At 43.2% G+C, this 15,001-nt stretch overlaps 3 protein-coding genes across 4 annotated transcripts in view; 2 read left to right on the top strand and 1 right to left on the bottom strand.

Moving 5' to 3' along the window:
• LOC130388855 (Fanconi anemia group A protein) overlaps positions 1-15,001 on the bottom strand; it is a 98,894-nt gene that overhangs the window by 15,048 nt on the left and 68,845 nt on the right. The window lies entirely within an intron of this gene.
• On the top strand, positions 9,823-10,774 carry LOC130388865 (olfactory receptor 52E4-like). The gene has a single exon (XM_056598430.1). The coding sequence runs from the start codon at positions 9,823-9,825 to the stop codon at positions 10,741-10,743; it is 921 nt and encodes a 306-aa protein (XP_056454405.1). The 3' UTR covers positions 10,744-10,774.
• LOC130388867 (olfactory receptor 52H1-like) lies at positions 13,927-14,847 on the top strand. Its single transcript, XM_056598432.1, has one exon. It carries the CDS (start codon positions 13,927-13,929, stop codon positions 14,845-14,847), a length of 921 nt encoding a protein of 306 aa, XP_056454407.1.

The raw sequence follows: 15,001 nt of genomic DNA, 5'->3' as shown, positions 1-15,001 counted from the left end.
TGGAGGTTGAACTTCCGGAGGCTGTGCAGTCATAAGTGTAGATGTTGTACAGCAGCGGGCTCAGAACACAACCCTGGGGGGAACCGATGTTGAGGGTCAGCGGCCCAGAGGTTACACCACCCTCCACTTTCACCACCTGGGGGCGGTCAGTAAGGAAGCTGAGCACCCAGTTGCACATTTGGGTGTTGATCCCCAGCGACCTCATCTTGTCGATCAGGCGGAGGGGGACTATGGTATTGAAAGCTGAACTGTAATCAATGAACAGCATCCTCACATAGTTCCCCCCCCCACCATCCAGATGAGTAAGAGTGGTGTTTAGCAGGTTGGAGATGGCATCGTCTCTGCTTCTGTTTGCTTTGTAAGCAAACTGGAGGGGGTCGAACGAGTTTGGCAGGGAGGTGCATATGTAATTTTTCACCAGCTTTTCGAAACATTTCATCACTGCAGAGGTCAGGGCCACTGGACGGTAATCGTTCAAACATGATGGTTTACTATTTTTGGGCACCGGTACAATGATAGACTTTTTAAAGCAAGATGGGACGACAGCTTGGGCCAGGGATGTATTAAAGATCATGGTGTACACTGGAGCTAGTTGGTCAGCACAGGATTTAAGGACCCTTTCAGGGATCTGGTCAGGCCCGGCAGCCTTTTTCCCATTTACCCCTTTGAACACCCTCCTCACATCACTCTCACTTACTATGAAGGGGGGTTTGGTGTTATTCCCAAACATGTCGGCCATGACTACCATTGAGTAATGATCTTCACTCTCCATCTCAAACCGTGCAAAGAAAGTGTTTAGTTCATCAGCAAGGGAGGGGTCAGAGCTACACACCGAGCCGGCCTTGTTCTTAAAGTCTGTCATTATTTGCAGGCCCTTCCACACACTAGCGGGGTCACCAGCGGTGAAGTCGGCTTCCACTTTGTCCTTATATCGGCACTTTGCAGCTTTTACGACCTTCCTTAGGCCATAAGCAGCCACTTTGTAGTCCAACATGTCCCCCGTAGTAATCCCAACATTATAGGCAGCAGTACGCGCTGAAAGTGCTGCCCTGACAGTTCCATCTACCCATGGCTTCTGATTTGGGAAAACTTTTATTTTGACTGATGGTATAATGTCAATTACCAGAAGGTCGATGTAGTTCCCGACTACTTCCGCAAACTCACTGACGTTGTCGGAGGACTCCCGGAACATTTCCCAGTCAGCGATGTCAAGCGCGTCTTGCAGCAAGCCTTCTGATTGGTCATTCCAACGTTTTACTTCTTTAGTCACCACAGCTACGTTAAGGATCTTTTGCTTGTATTTAGGGAGAAGGAAGATGGCAACGTGATCGGACTTTCCGAATGCAGGCAGGGGGATAGCCTTGTAGCTGTCCTTGAACGGAGTGTAGCAGTGATCCAAGGTGTTGTCTCCTCGCGTTGGGAAGTGGATATGCTGTTTAAATTCAGGCAGGCCCCGGGAAAGTTTGGCTTTGTTAAAATCACCAAGAACGATGATAGCAGCTGCCGGATGACGATGTTGTTGTTTGTTTATCACCTCCTTCAGCTCGGATATGGCAGTATCTGTGTTGGCTTGTGGGGGGATGTAAACCGCGGTGGTGATGATTGCGGTGAACTCACGGGGTAGATAGTGGGGGCGGCACATAATGGACAGATGTTCCTGATGGGGAGTACAGCCCTGGGAGAGAACGGTAATGTTCCTCGGATCACACCACTTGTTGTTAGTCATGAAACAAACTCCTCCACCCTTGGACTTTCCGGACTCTTCCGTTCTATCCATGCGAGCGATGGAGAAATGCTCGGCGGGTGTAACAGAGTGATCCGGGATAGATGGGGACAGCCAGGATTCGGTAAAACATAAAATGCTACAATCTCTGACGTCACGCTGGAAGGCAATCCTTGCTCCAATATCATCCATCTTATTCTCTAGAGACTGGACATTTGCTAGCAGAATACTGGGCAAAGGTGGATGGTTTACCTTCCTCCTCAGTCTGTCCCGGATCCCCCCTCTTCTCCATCTGTGTTTTGACCGTTTCCAGGGCTTGTCGCTATTACTGTTATGACCGTCAGTTTGTCTGAGAATCTCAGCTGGAAACGCCGACTTGCTGTCAAAAGACGTGCTAACATAAAATATGCCGCACTGATCCCTTATTTCTAAAAGCATTTGGTGATCATATATGATCATACTAAAAGTCACATCAGTAAAAAAGATTAAATATAAAAAAAATAGGTAAAATGCACAATCTTAAACATAGAGACCCTGACGGCGTCTGGACACAGCCGCGCCGTCACCATGGCCCAGATGAATTTCTCCAAAGTTTCAGATCCAAGTTCGGCGATATGGTGTGCTATATTCATTAACTGATAATAGAAACTTTGGATGGTGATAATTTCTAACCACTTTCACCTATGGTCATGAAGTTTCGCCCACGTATGTGTCGCTTCATGGTGAACCAATCTGCTTCACGATGTCACGAGGTTATTACCATAACCTGTAACAAAATTATGGCAATCATCACCAAAGTTGGTGTAAAGGAACATAGGTCAAGTTTAAATAGGCTTATCTCATCTCATCGTCATCCGCTTATCCGGGGTCGGGTCGCGGGGGGAGCAGCTCAAGCATGGGGCCCCAGACTTCGCTTTCCCGGGCCACATTGACCAGCTCTGACGGGGGGATCCCGAGGCGTTCCCAGGCCAGTGTTGAGATATAATCTCTCCACCTAGTCCTGGGTCTTCCCCGAGGTCTCCTCCCCACTGGACGTGCCTGAAACAACTCCCAAGGGAGGCGCCCAGTGGGCATCCTTGCCAGATGCTCGAACCACCTCAGCTGACTCCTTTCTAAGTAAAGGAGCAGCGGCTCTAATCCGAGTTCCTCACGGATGGCTGAGCTTCTCACCCTATCCCTAAGGGAGACGCCAGCCACCCTTCTGAGAAAACTCATCTCGGCCGCTTGTACCCGCGATCTCGTCCTTTCGGTCATCACCCAACCCTCATGACCATAGGTGAGGATAGGAACGAGGATCGACCGGTAGATCGAGAGCTTTGCTCAGCTCTCTTTTCGTAACAACGGTGCGGTAAAGCGAACGCAATACCACCCCCGCTGCTCCGATTCTCCGGCCAATCTCACGCTCCATAGTACCCTCACTCGCGAACAAGACCCCGAGGTACTTGAACTCCTTCACTTGGGCTAAGGACTCATTTCCTACCCGGAGTTAGCAATCCACCGGTTTCCTGCTAAGAGTCATGGCCTCAGATTTAGCGGTGCTGGTCCTCATCCCAGCCGCTTCACACTCGGCCGCCAGCCGATCCAGTGAGTGCTGAAGGTCACAGGCCGATGATCCAATGAGTACCACATCATCTGCAAAAAGCAGTGACGAGATCCTCAGACCACCGAACTGCAACCCCTCCCCACCAGGACTACGCCTCAATATCCTGTCCATGTATATCACAAACAGGATTGGTGACAAGGCGCAGCCCTGGCGGAGACCAGCATCCACTGAGAACGAAACTGACTGGCTGCCGAGGACGCAAACACAGCTCTCGCTTTGGGAGTACAGAGATTGGATGGCCCTGAGGAGAGACCCCCTTACCCCATACTCCCGCAGCACCTCCCACAGTTTCTCCCGGGGGACCCGGTCATACGCCTTCTCCAGATCCACAAAACACATGTAGACCGGATGGGCATACTCCCAGGCCCCCTCCAGGATTCTTGCGAGAGTGAAGAGCTGGTCCGTAGTTCCACGTCCAGGGCGAAAACCGCATTGTTCCTCTTCAATCTGAGGTTCGACGATCGGCCGAACCCTCGTTTCCAGCACCTTGGAGTAGACTTTACCAGGGAGGCTGAGAAGTGTGATACCCCGGTAATTGGCACACACTCTCTGGTCCCCCTTTTTGAACAGGGGAACCACCACTCCGGTTTGCCACTCCTTTGGCACTGTACCCGACTCCCACGCGATGTTGAATCGCGTGGGATTCAACATCCCACGCGACACACCTATTCAACATCCCACGCGATGTTGAATAGGTGTGTCAACCATGACAGACCCAGAACACCCAGAGCCTTTAGCATTTCTGGCCGGATCTCATCAATCCCTGGGGCTTTGCCACTGCGGAGATGTTTGACTACCTCAGTGACCTCCACCAGGGAAATTGACGACGAAACACCATCAACCTCAAGCTCTGCCACCAACATAGAGGGCGTGTTATTCGGATTCAGGAGATCCTCAAAGTGTCATAAAATAGGCTTATGTTCATCCAAAATCAATCGCTACAGCGACCGATTGAAAATCCTGAAGAAGCATAACTCCGAACCTTTCGACATACGGTCATGAAAGTTTCAACACAAATTATCAGACTTCTGAGGCTAGCTGTAGCTAATCAATTATTGTCAATGGTATAAAAATAAGGTCTTAATGGTCTCTGTTAAGACTTGGCCCCATTAAATGCTGCTTGCAACTTTACTTAAAGTTTAAATATTACGTGAACATCGAGCTAGCCACATAAATAATGTTTTAATCTGAAGTCAAAAGTAAAAGTTATCTTCAAAATAAAAAATCCACAAAAAGTTTAGTATTGCGTCATTAAGAGTATAAATGACGCAATACTAGATTATCCTGAGATATAGAGGTCCATCCTCTTTGGGTAAAACTGGACATGAAGGAGGGATAATAATGAGATCCACTGGGACAACAATAAAATGAGCTAACAACTACATTTAGACTGCTGTAAAGCTCTACAGGGCTCCATAACAGCAGCAACCTTCCCATAAACGAAGAACAGCTTCAAATTCCACTGTTTAGTTTTTTTCTCTACTCGGCGCATAGAAGATAATTTACAGGATAATTCCTTAATTGGACTCAAGCATTTTCTTCAGATGGATGTTGATGATAATATGACACGTATTATCCTTGGGGGGCATGTACAGCTTTCAACATATAGATATTTTTATTTCTCAATTACTTTTCTACTCTTCATTCTAATTATCTGCAGTAATACTGTTGTTTTATATGTCATCTATGCCCATGAAAGCCTTCACAAACCCATGTATATTTTTGTTGCTGCTTTGCTTATGAACGCCCTGTTTGGAAGCATAACCGTCTATCCCAAACTCCTTGTTGATCTGCTGTCAGCAACCCAAACTATTTCCCGTCCTGCCTGCCGGTTACAGAGCTTTTTAATATACGTATATGCTAGTTGTGAATTCACACTGTTGTCAGCGATGGCTTTTGATAGGTATGTATCCATATGCAGACCTCTCCAATACCACTCCCTTGTCAGGACACAAACTGTCAAATTAATTTTGGTTTTGGCTTTTTGTTTGCCTAGTTGTAAAATTGGAATTGCTATTATTTTGTCAACTAATGCAGGACTATGCAAGTTTGTGATAATGAGAATTACTTGTGATAACTATTCTCTTGTCAAAGCGGGGTGTGGGGACTCCACCATAAGCAATGCTTATGGGCTTTGTGTAATGGTACTTTCTATACTTCCACATCTAATATTTATTATGTTTTCTTACGCAAGAATATTTTCTATTTGTCTGAGGAGCTCCAGGGATTTCAGGAGAGGAGCTCTCAACACGTGTCTCCCCCACCTTGTTATATTTCTGAACTTCACCATTATCATAATGTTTGAAATTATTCAAACAAGAATCCCTTCTGGTATACCGCATATTGTTCGTCTTATAGTGTCTCTTCTGTACGTTGTGGTTCCTCCTCTCTTCAATCCTCTCATGTATGGATTTAAAATGCAAGAGATATCTCAACATCTTGTAGTACTATTCAAGCTGAAATAAAAAAAAAATTGTCAGATGATGTGCTAGTAGACAGAGGACTGCTAAATATATACTTTTGTCAAATAAAACTAAATATTGTTGTTAGATAAGATGTTGTGCATAACTTAGAAACATAATAAGTGTGGAATTTGTTAGAAATGCATCTGTCATCTATTAGTTAGTTCAGTGCCTGCATGTTGTGCATGGTTCTGTAGGTGACAATATGGAATATGGAGAAATGGAGGGAGAGAAGTGTTTCTGGTTGTGTATTTTCAAAGTAGCCTTCTGCTATCTCTTTTTAAAACTCTCAAATACTACTCCATACTCTCAAAAGGTTTTTCCTTTATTTGACCTTGTTGGCCATAACAGAGTGGGACTTCTAATATTTGTTCTTTATTAAAAGGGAGATATGGTAATATACAATCAAATATACATATGCTCATCCGTGGCATTTTATTTTGTGTTATTATTCACTCAACATAATAACTGCATACTTTGAAGTGTGTGTAAGTACAAGTATATTTAACTATTAATATTTGTTACACAATTGCTTTTTATATATTGTTAACTTTTTATATTATCACTGTAAATAAATAAATTATCCCATATATGGAGAAGCTAGATCCAGGGTTAGTCAGATAAGCCTGAAGATTAGTCTGATTTAAGAAGGGCATGCTAGGTGGTGAAAAACATAACTCGTTTAACCACCGGTCAGATCGCAATCCGACACAATCTATGTCAAATTATAGATTAGGTTCTGAATCTAAATAAAATGCAGTCCAAATACCGCAGCTTCTGCGGTCCTGGAAGAAGCAACCAACTCCCGGCCTATTCAAGCCGGCCAGTGGCTACCGAAGCGAGAGGTGTGGGACCTCGTAGCCTGCCGAGTGCGGTAAGAGGCCTCTGTTTGAACATTAATAAAGAAGAACCCTGGGGATTACGTGAAGGCTGGCTGTCTTTTAAAGACTCTTTAGAGAGAAGAGGAGCTAAGGAAGATAGCCGCAGCTAACCCCTTTTCCCTGGGTTGGACTGTTCATGACTGCTGTCCTGTGTTTTCCCCCTCCCCAGTCCCTAACCAAGGAGTGATTTCCCCAGCTAAAGGGTACCCCGATCCGGGAAGAACCTATGTTACGTTTTTGATCCCCACCCCCTTTTTCATTTTGGCCCTGCAATAAAGATAACCTGCATGGGTTAAATCTGTAGCTTGTCTCATGGAAGTTATTAATTGCCCTTTCAAAAGAGCAGAGCAAAGCCCTGAGTGCCACAGTATATAATGCCGGGGCAGAGTGGCACTTGTCCTCAAGAGTATTCTTTCAGCAATGGAGGGTTACAGCAGGTTGGAAACACGATGGGGATTGGCCTAAATTCATAGAACGAGGTTTATATTAACATTGCTATCATTCTATTTAATCTAAAGGCTCCGTCGTCAATGCTTTTCCTAATGGACTAAAGTAAAGCAGATAGCCAAGCCTGATTTTTTTTAGCTCCGCTGGACCCAAGTCCCTTGGCGCATAGGATTCAAGAAGCCATGTATGTGCAGAACACAATAGTGATAATAAAAACAAAAAATATCGACCAAGAACATGCAAAGCGGTGATCAAGAAAATAAAGTGAGTCAGTAACCTCTGACTGAAACCTTCAATTCAATATAATCCATGAAAGGCCTGCCATGGTAACAAATGCCGGTTTTGAATTTCATTTATTAATTTCTATAGGGACGTAAAGTTGCTTACTAAACATGACAAAAAATTTGTGGTGGGCCGTTATCGGTTTTAACGGCTGCGTTAACGCAATTTTTTTTATCAGGCGATAAAAAAAATATCGCCCTTCTTCTATTTTCAAACACTTCCTTGTTCGAACCCATCACGTTACTGAACTAACCAATCAGAAGCTAGAATTTAGACTGAGGTAAACGTGAGGGAATCAGAGCGGCAGATTCAACTGAATATCCTGATTGTGTTAAATATGTAAACATGTAAATATGTAAGTAATAATTGTGTAACAAATACGTAAATGATTAACTGACTAAACATTGCAAGTACATTTCTAGCAAATTAACTCCAATATAAATTAGATTAATTTATTCTACAACTTTCAAATATTTAACTTCTAAACCTTACATCATGGATTATTACACAGCGCTTCTCAATGCTGTAGACTGCTCCATTCACTTGCATGGGCCTTCCCAACGTTGAGCTGTCAATTATTTTTGTTTATGCTCCGTTCACTTGCATGGGCACTTCACAACTTCCGGCGGTGAATTATATTTGATAATTCACCGTTGCCAAGTATAATTGACCGCTGTCAAGGTAAACAAAATTATTTTTTGCCGTTTGCCATTTTAATCTAGATTAAAAAAAAAATCTATGCCCACCACTACAAAAAATGCTTCTAAAAGAATCTGCCTAGCCTAGCTTTGACTGAAATTGTTACTTTTAAATATTATTCCCCTGCATTGAGTTAAATTATTGTTTCCTAAAACATTATTTGTAAACACAAAACATGTTCACTAAAAGAGATGATGGTTGAGGAATATTGGTTTTGTGTGAATAATATTGTATATTAGGTAAGAAATAAGTGTGAATTGAAACAAAGGCCCACAAGCTGTGGTGGTAAAAAGTGGTGTTCAGGATCATCTGTTCCCCACCTCGAAAAACTGAGTTCACGATAAAGATTCTTACAAAATATTGTCCGCCGAGCTACCTCCGCCCGACACTGTCGAAGCCGTCCGGCAGCTCCGGCGGTGTACTCCGGGAGCTGATCTGCCGTCGAAGTTGGCAGGTCCGGCGGGGGTAGGTCTCAGCGGCAGTCAGATCAGCTCCCGGATTACAATCCCTTTCTCCTCCATGTCGCGGTTCATGGACTTCAGAGAGTCAAGGCCAAAGTTCCTTTCCCCAAATTCCTTCAACCATGGCCGAAATATCCCCCACTACGAGTCTTTACTTGTTGTGGAAGTGCGAGAGACGTCAGAAGCAGTTTTTATGATTCATAATATCATCTGAGACGCACATAGCTTTTGGCCGTGATATTAGATATAATATAATATAAATACCCACATATAATATTATGATTATTATATTATATTATAGGATATAGATATAGAGCTCCAGGAGTCTGCAAACGGCAACAATCCCTTCTCCTCCTTGCTGTGGTTCAGTCTGACAGCTCATTGGTCAATGGGCAGCAGCTCATTTGCATTAAAGCTACAGACACCAGAAACAGCGCATTCTGAAGGGACTGAAACAGAGGGGAATAGTGGTAGGCGAGATCTTTTTTCTTAAAAGCTATTTCCAGCAAACAGCTTCAAAAAAATGTTTTCTGGAACTCAAATACTATGTTTACTTGTTGGGAAAACACTATAATACGTCTCCTTTAAGAAGTACAATGGTTGAGCGCTGCATGCAGCACTCACCTACCGATAATTACATTCCATGATGTAATAATTTTTTTGGATATGTCTGTACCTTTATGTTCTAAGTTGCAGGGTGTGAAATTTATGGTTAGTGTGACTTTTTTGATGGTTCAATTAAATCTAACCATAAAAAAATGTAAATGGTTAATCAAAATGTTGACCTGTATTAATTGGCACAGTATAATTAGCACTCTGGCGTTTGTAGGCTCATTACAGATACATATCATCAAGGCGTGCCTATGAGCAAACAAAATGCTGCTTGAAGGCCAAACAATTATTTGTACTATTTGTGTTTTTAAATAATAATAATAAATAAGACAATAACAATAAACAAAGGTGTTAGACTATACATGATGCAATAATTAATTATCCTCAGGGATAAAGGTCCATCCTGTTTGGTTAAAACTGGACAAGAAGGAGGGATTATAATGAGACCCAATGTGAATAGGAGAAAACAATAAATCAGCAAACCGTCTAACAATCTTACTTGGACTCCTGTAAAAGCTCTTCAGTGATCGATAACAGCAGCAACCTTCCTAGAACGGTTAAATTATCACTGTTTAAAATATCCTCTGTGCACCGAGGCAAAGAAGTAGAACAGAAGGACAATACCTTAATTGCACTCAAACATTGATTCTAGATGGATGTTCATTACAACATTACATATCTTATACTTGGAGGGCATGTACAGCTTTCAAAATATAGATATTTATATTTCTCAATTACTTTCCTGCTCTTCATTCTAATTATCTGCAGTAATACTGTTGTTTTATATGTCATCTACGTCCATGAAAGCCTTCACAAACCCATGTATATTTTTGTTGCGGCTTTGCTGATGAACGCCCTATTTGGAAGCATAACCGTCTATCCCAAACTTCTTGTGGATCTACTTTCAGCAACCCAAACTATATCCCGCCCTGCCTGCCGGTTACAGAGCTTTTTAATATACTTGTATGCTGGTTGCGAATTCACACTGTTGTCAGCGATGGCTTTTGATAGGTATGTTTCCATATGCAGGCCTCTCCAATACCACTCCCTAGTTAGGACACAAACTGTCAAATTAATTTTGGTTTTGGCCTTTTGTTTGCCTATTTGCAAAATGGGAATTGGCATTATTCCTTCGGCTAGTTTAAGGCTATGCAAGTTTGTGTTAACGAGAATTACCTGTGATAACTATTCCCTTGTCAAAGCAGGTTGTGGGGACTCTAGTGTAATTAATGCATATGGGCTTTTTGTAATGGTACTTTCTATAGTGCCACATCTAATATTTATTGTGTTTTCTTACACGAAAATATTAATCATTTGTCTGAGGAGCTCCAGGGATTTCAGGAAAGGAGCTCTTAACACGTGTCTACCCCACCTTGTTATATTTCTTAACTTCACCATTATCGTTATGTTTGAAGTCATTCAAAATCGTATCCCATCTGGCATACTGCATATTGTTCGTCTTATAGTATCTCTACTGTATGTTGTGATTCCTCCTCTCTTCAATCCTCTCATGTATGGAATCAAAATGCAAGAGATATCTCAACGTCTTGTAGCACTATTCAAGCAGAAATAACAGCATTTGACAGACAATAGGCTGCTAGACAGGGAACACCACTGACAACAATTATGTTGATTGATAAGATGTGCATAACATGTTTATCTGGAATGTGGACAATATATTTTTGTATGCTATTTATTTTATTATTATTACTATTATGTTTGCTAACTCAAAAAATGAAAAATTCTGGGGTTATAATGTGAGTGGAGGTTCATAGAGAGGGAGGGAGCAGAGAGGGAGTGGCATTTTTGGAGTTGCTTATTATTAAAGTCAAACATTTATATAATATTATTGGCAATGTCACAGAATGTGACTATTTGTTCCTACTTACAGGTCAAATATGATCAAAAACATTCAAATAAACATGTACTTTTTTCCCTTGTTCTTTTTCATCAGGCTGTTAAGCCTAATGTCCCACAACATATTAACTGCAAATTATTACAATTGTATTTGCATTAAAGCTACAGACACCGAAACATTGCGTTTGGGGAAAGCTCAATGTGCGACTGGCTCGTAGAGGCTGCAATTCTGCACCACGGCTGAATTTAGGGAACGAATTTTCAAATACTGTGTTAGGGGCCCACTAATATCTATATTAAAGCATCCATAAAGTAGCATGCCATGGGACCTTTAACCCAACCATCATCAAACTTGGTGTAGTCAAAGGCAAATGGGTGAAGATGAATTTCTCCAAAGTTTCAGATCCAAGTTCGGCGATATGGTGTGCTACATTCATTAACTGATAATAGAAACTTTGGATGGTGATAATTTCTAACCACTTTCACCTATGGTCATGAAGGTTCGCCCACGAATGTGTCGCTTCATGGTGAACCAATCTGCTTCACGATGTCACAAGGTTATTACCATAACCTGTAACCAAATTTTTACCCCAATCAAGGCGGGGTTAAATTATGGCAATCATCACCAAAGTTGGTGTAAAGGAACATAGGTCAAGTTTAAATAGGCTTATCTCATCTCATCGTCATCCGCTTATCCGGGGTCGGGTCGCGGGGGGAGCAACTCAAGCAGGGGGCCCCAGACTTCCCTTTCCCGGGCCACATTGACCAGCTCTGACGGGGGGATCCCGAGGCGTTCTCAGGCCAGTGTTGAGATATAATCTCTCCACCTAGTCCTGGGTCTTCCCCGAGGTCTCCTCCCCACTGGACGTGCCTGAAACACCTCCCAAGGGAGGCGCCCAGTGGGCATCCTTGCCAGATGCCCGAACCACCTCAGCTGACTCCTTTCTAAGTAAAGGAGCAGCGGCTCTAATCCGAGTTCCTCACGGATGGCTGAGCTTCTCACCCTATCCCTAAGGGAGACGCCAGCCACCCTTCTGAGAAAACTCATCTCGGCCGCTTGTACCCGCAATCTCGTCCTTTCGGTCATCACCCAACCCTCATGACCATAGGTGAGGATAGGAACGAGGATCGGCCGGTAGATCGAGAGCTTTGCCTTGCGGCTCAGCTCTCTTTTCGTAACAACGGTGCGGTAAAGCGAACGCAATACCACCCCTGCTGCTCCGATTCTCCGGCCAAACTCACGCTCCATAGTACCCTCCCTCGCGAACAAGACCCCGAGGTACTTGAACTCCTTCACTTGGGCTAAGGACTCATTTCCTACCCGGAGTAAGCAATCCACCGGTTTCCTGCTAAGAGTCATGGCCTCAGATTTAGCGGTGCTGGTCCTCATCCCAGCCGCTTCACACTCGGCCGCCAGCCGATCCAGTGAGTGCTGAAGGTCACAGGCCGATGATCCAATGAGGACCACATCATCTGCAAAAAGCAGTGACGAGATCCTCAGACCACCGAACTGCAACCCCTCCCCACCACGACTACGCCTCGATATCCTGTCCATGTATATCACAAACAGGATTGGTGACAAGGCGCAGCCCTGGCGGAGACCAACATCCACTGAGAACGAAACTGACTGGCTGCCGAGGACGCGAACACAGCTCTCGCTTTGGGAGTACAGAGATTGGATGGCCCTGAGGAGAGACCCCCTTACCCCATACTCCCGCAGCACCTCCCACAGTTTCTCCCGGGGGACCCGGTCATACGCCTTCTCCAGATCCACAAAACACATGTAGACCGGATGGGCATACTCCCAGGCCCCCTCCAGGATTCTTGCGAGAGTGAAGAGCTGGTCCGTAGTTCCACGTCCGGGGCGAAAACCGCATTGTTCCTCTTCAATCTGAGGTTCGACGATCGGCCGAACCCTCCTTTCCAGCACCTTGGAGTAGACTTTACCAGGGAGGCTGAGAAGTGTGATACCCCGGTAATTGGCACACACTCTCTGGTCCCCCTTTTTGAACAGGGGAACCACCACCCCGGTTTGCCACTCCTTTGGCACTGTACCCGACTCCCACGCGATGTTGAATAGGTGTGTCAACCATGACAGCCCCTCAACACCCAGAGCCTTTAGCATTTCTGGCCGGATCTCATCAATCCCTGGGGCTTTGCCACTGCGGAGATGTTTGACTACCTCAGTGACCTCCACCAGGGAAATTGACGACGAAACACCATCAACCTCGAGCTCTGCCACCAACATAGAGGGCGTGTTATTCGGATTCAGGAGTTCCTCAAAGTGTCATAAAATAGGCTTATGTTCATCCAAAATCAATCGCTACAGCGACCGATTGAAAATCCTGAAGAAGCATAACTCCGAACCTTTCGACATACGGTCATGAAAGTTTTAACACAAATTATCAGACTTCTGAGGCTAGCTGTGGCTAATCAATTATTGTCAATGGTATACAAATAAGGTCTTAATGGTCTTTATTAAGACTTTTTATATATTTATATTACGTGAACATCGAGCTAGCCACATAAATAATGTTTTAATCTGAAGTCAAAAGTAAAAGTTGTCTTCAAAATAAAAAATCCACAAAAAGTTTAGTATTGCGTCATTAAGAGTATAAATGACGCAATACTAGATTATCCTGAGAGATAGAGGTCCATCCTCTTTGGGTAAAACTGGACATGAAGGAGGGATAATAATGAGATCCACTGGGATAACAATAAAATGAGCTAACAAATACATTTAGACTGCTGTAAAGCTCTACAGGGATCCATAACAGCAGCAACCTTCCCATAAACAAAGAACAGCTTCAAATTCACCTGTTTAATTTTTTTCTCTACTCGGCGCATAGAAGATAATTTACAGGATAATTCCTTAATTGGACTCAAGCATTTTCTTCAGATGGATGTTGATGATAATATGACACGTATTATCCTTGGGGGGCATGTACAGCTTTCAAAATATAGATATTTTTATTTCTCAATTACTTTTCTACTCTTCATTCTAATTATCTGCAGTAATACCGTTGTTTTATATGTCATCTATGCCCATGAAAGCCTTCACAAACCCATGTATATTTTTGTTGCTGCTTTGCTTATGAACGCCCTGTTTGGAAGCATAACCGTCTATCCCAAACTCCTTGTTGATCTGCTGTCAGCAACCCAAACTATTTCCCGTCCTGCCTGCCGGTTACAGAGCTTTTTAATATACGTATATGCTTGTTGTGAATTCACACTGTTGTCAGCGATGGCTTTTGATAGGTATGTATCCATATGCAGACCTCTCCAATACCACTCCCTTGTCAGGACACAAACTGTCAAATTAATTTTGGTTTTGGCTTTTTGTTTGCCTAGTTGTAAAGTTGGAATTGGTATTATTTTGTCAACTAATGCAGGACTATGCAAGTTTGTGATAATGAGAATAACTTGTGATAACTATTCTCTTGTCAAAGCGGGGTGTGGGGACTCCATCATAAGCAATGCTTATGGGTTTTGTGTAATGGTACTTTCTATACTTCCACATCTAATATTTATTATGTTTTCTTACGCAAGAATATTTTCTATTTGTCTGAGGAGCTCCAGGGATTTCAGGAGAGGAGCTCTCAACACGTGTCTCCCCCACCTTGTTATATTTCTTAACTTCACCATTATCGTTATGTTTGAAGTCATTCAAAATCGTATCCCATCTGGCATACCGCATATTGTTCGTCTTATAGTATCTCTACTGTATGTTGTGATTCCTCCTCTCTTCAATCCTCTCATGTATGGATTTAAAATGCAAGAGATATCTCAACGTCTTGTCGCACTATTCAAGCAGAAATAACAGCATTTGACAGACAATAGGCTGCTAGACAGGGAACACCACTGACAACAATTATGTTGATTGATAAGATGTGCATAACATGTTTATCTGGAATGTGGACAATATATTTTTGCATGCTATTTATTTTATTATTATTACTATTATTATGTTTGCT

Source organism: Gadus chalcogrammus, chromosome 9 (genome assembly GCF_026213295.1).
Source record: "Gadus chalcogrammus isolate NIFS_2021 chromosome 9, NIFS_Gcha_1.0, whole genome shotgun sequence".
Taxonomy (NCBI): Eukaryota; Metazoa; Chordata; class Actinopteri; order Gadiformes; family Gadidae; genus Gadus; species Gadus chalcogrammus.
This window is presented reverse-complemented; position numbering and strand designations above follow the sequence as displayed.

Coding starts and splice junctions, on each gene's coding strand:
- LOC130388865 (XM_056598430.1), top strand. CDS start 9,823: ATGGATGTTCATTACAACATTACATATCTTATACTTGGAGGGCATGTA.
- LOC130388867 (XM_056598432.1), top strand. CDS start 13,927: ATGGATGTTGATGATAATATGACACGTATTATCCTTGGGGGGCATGTA.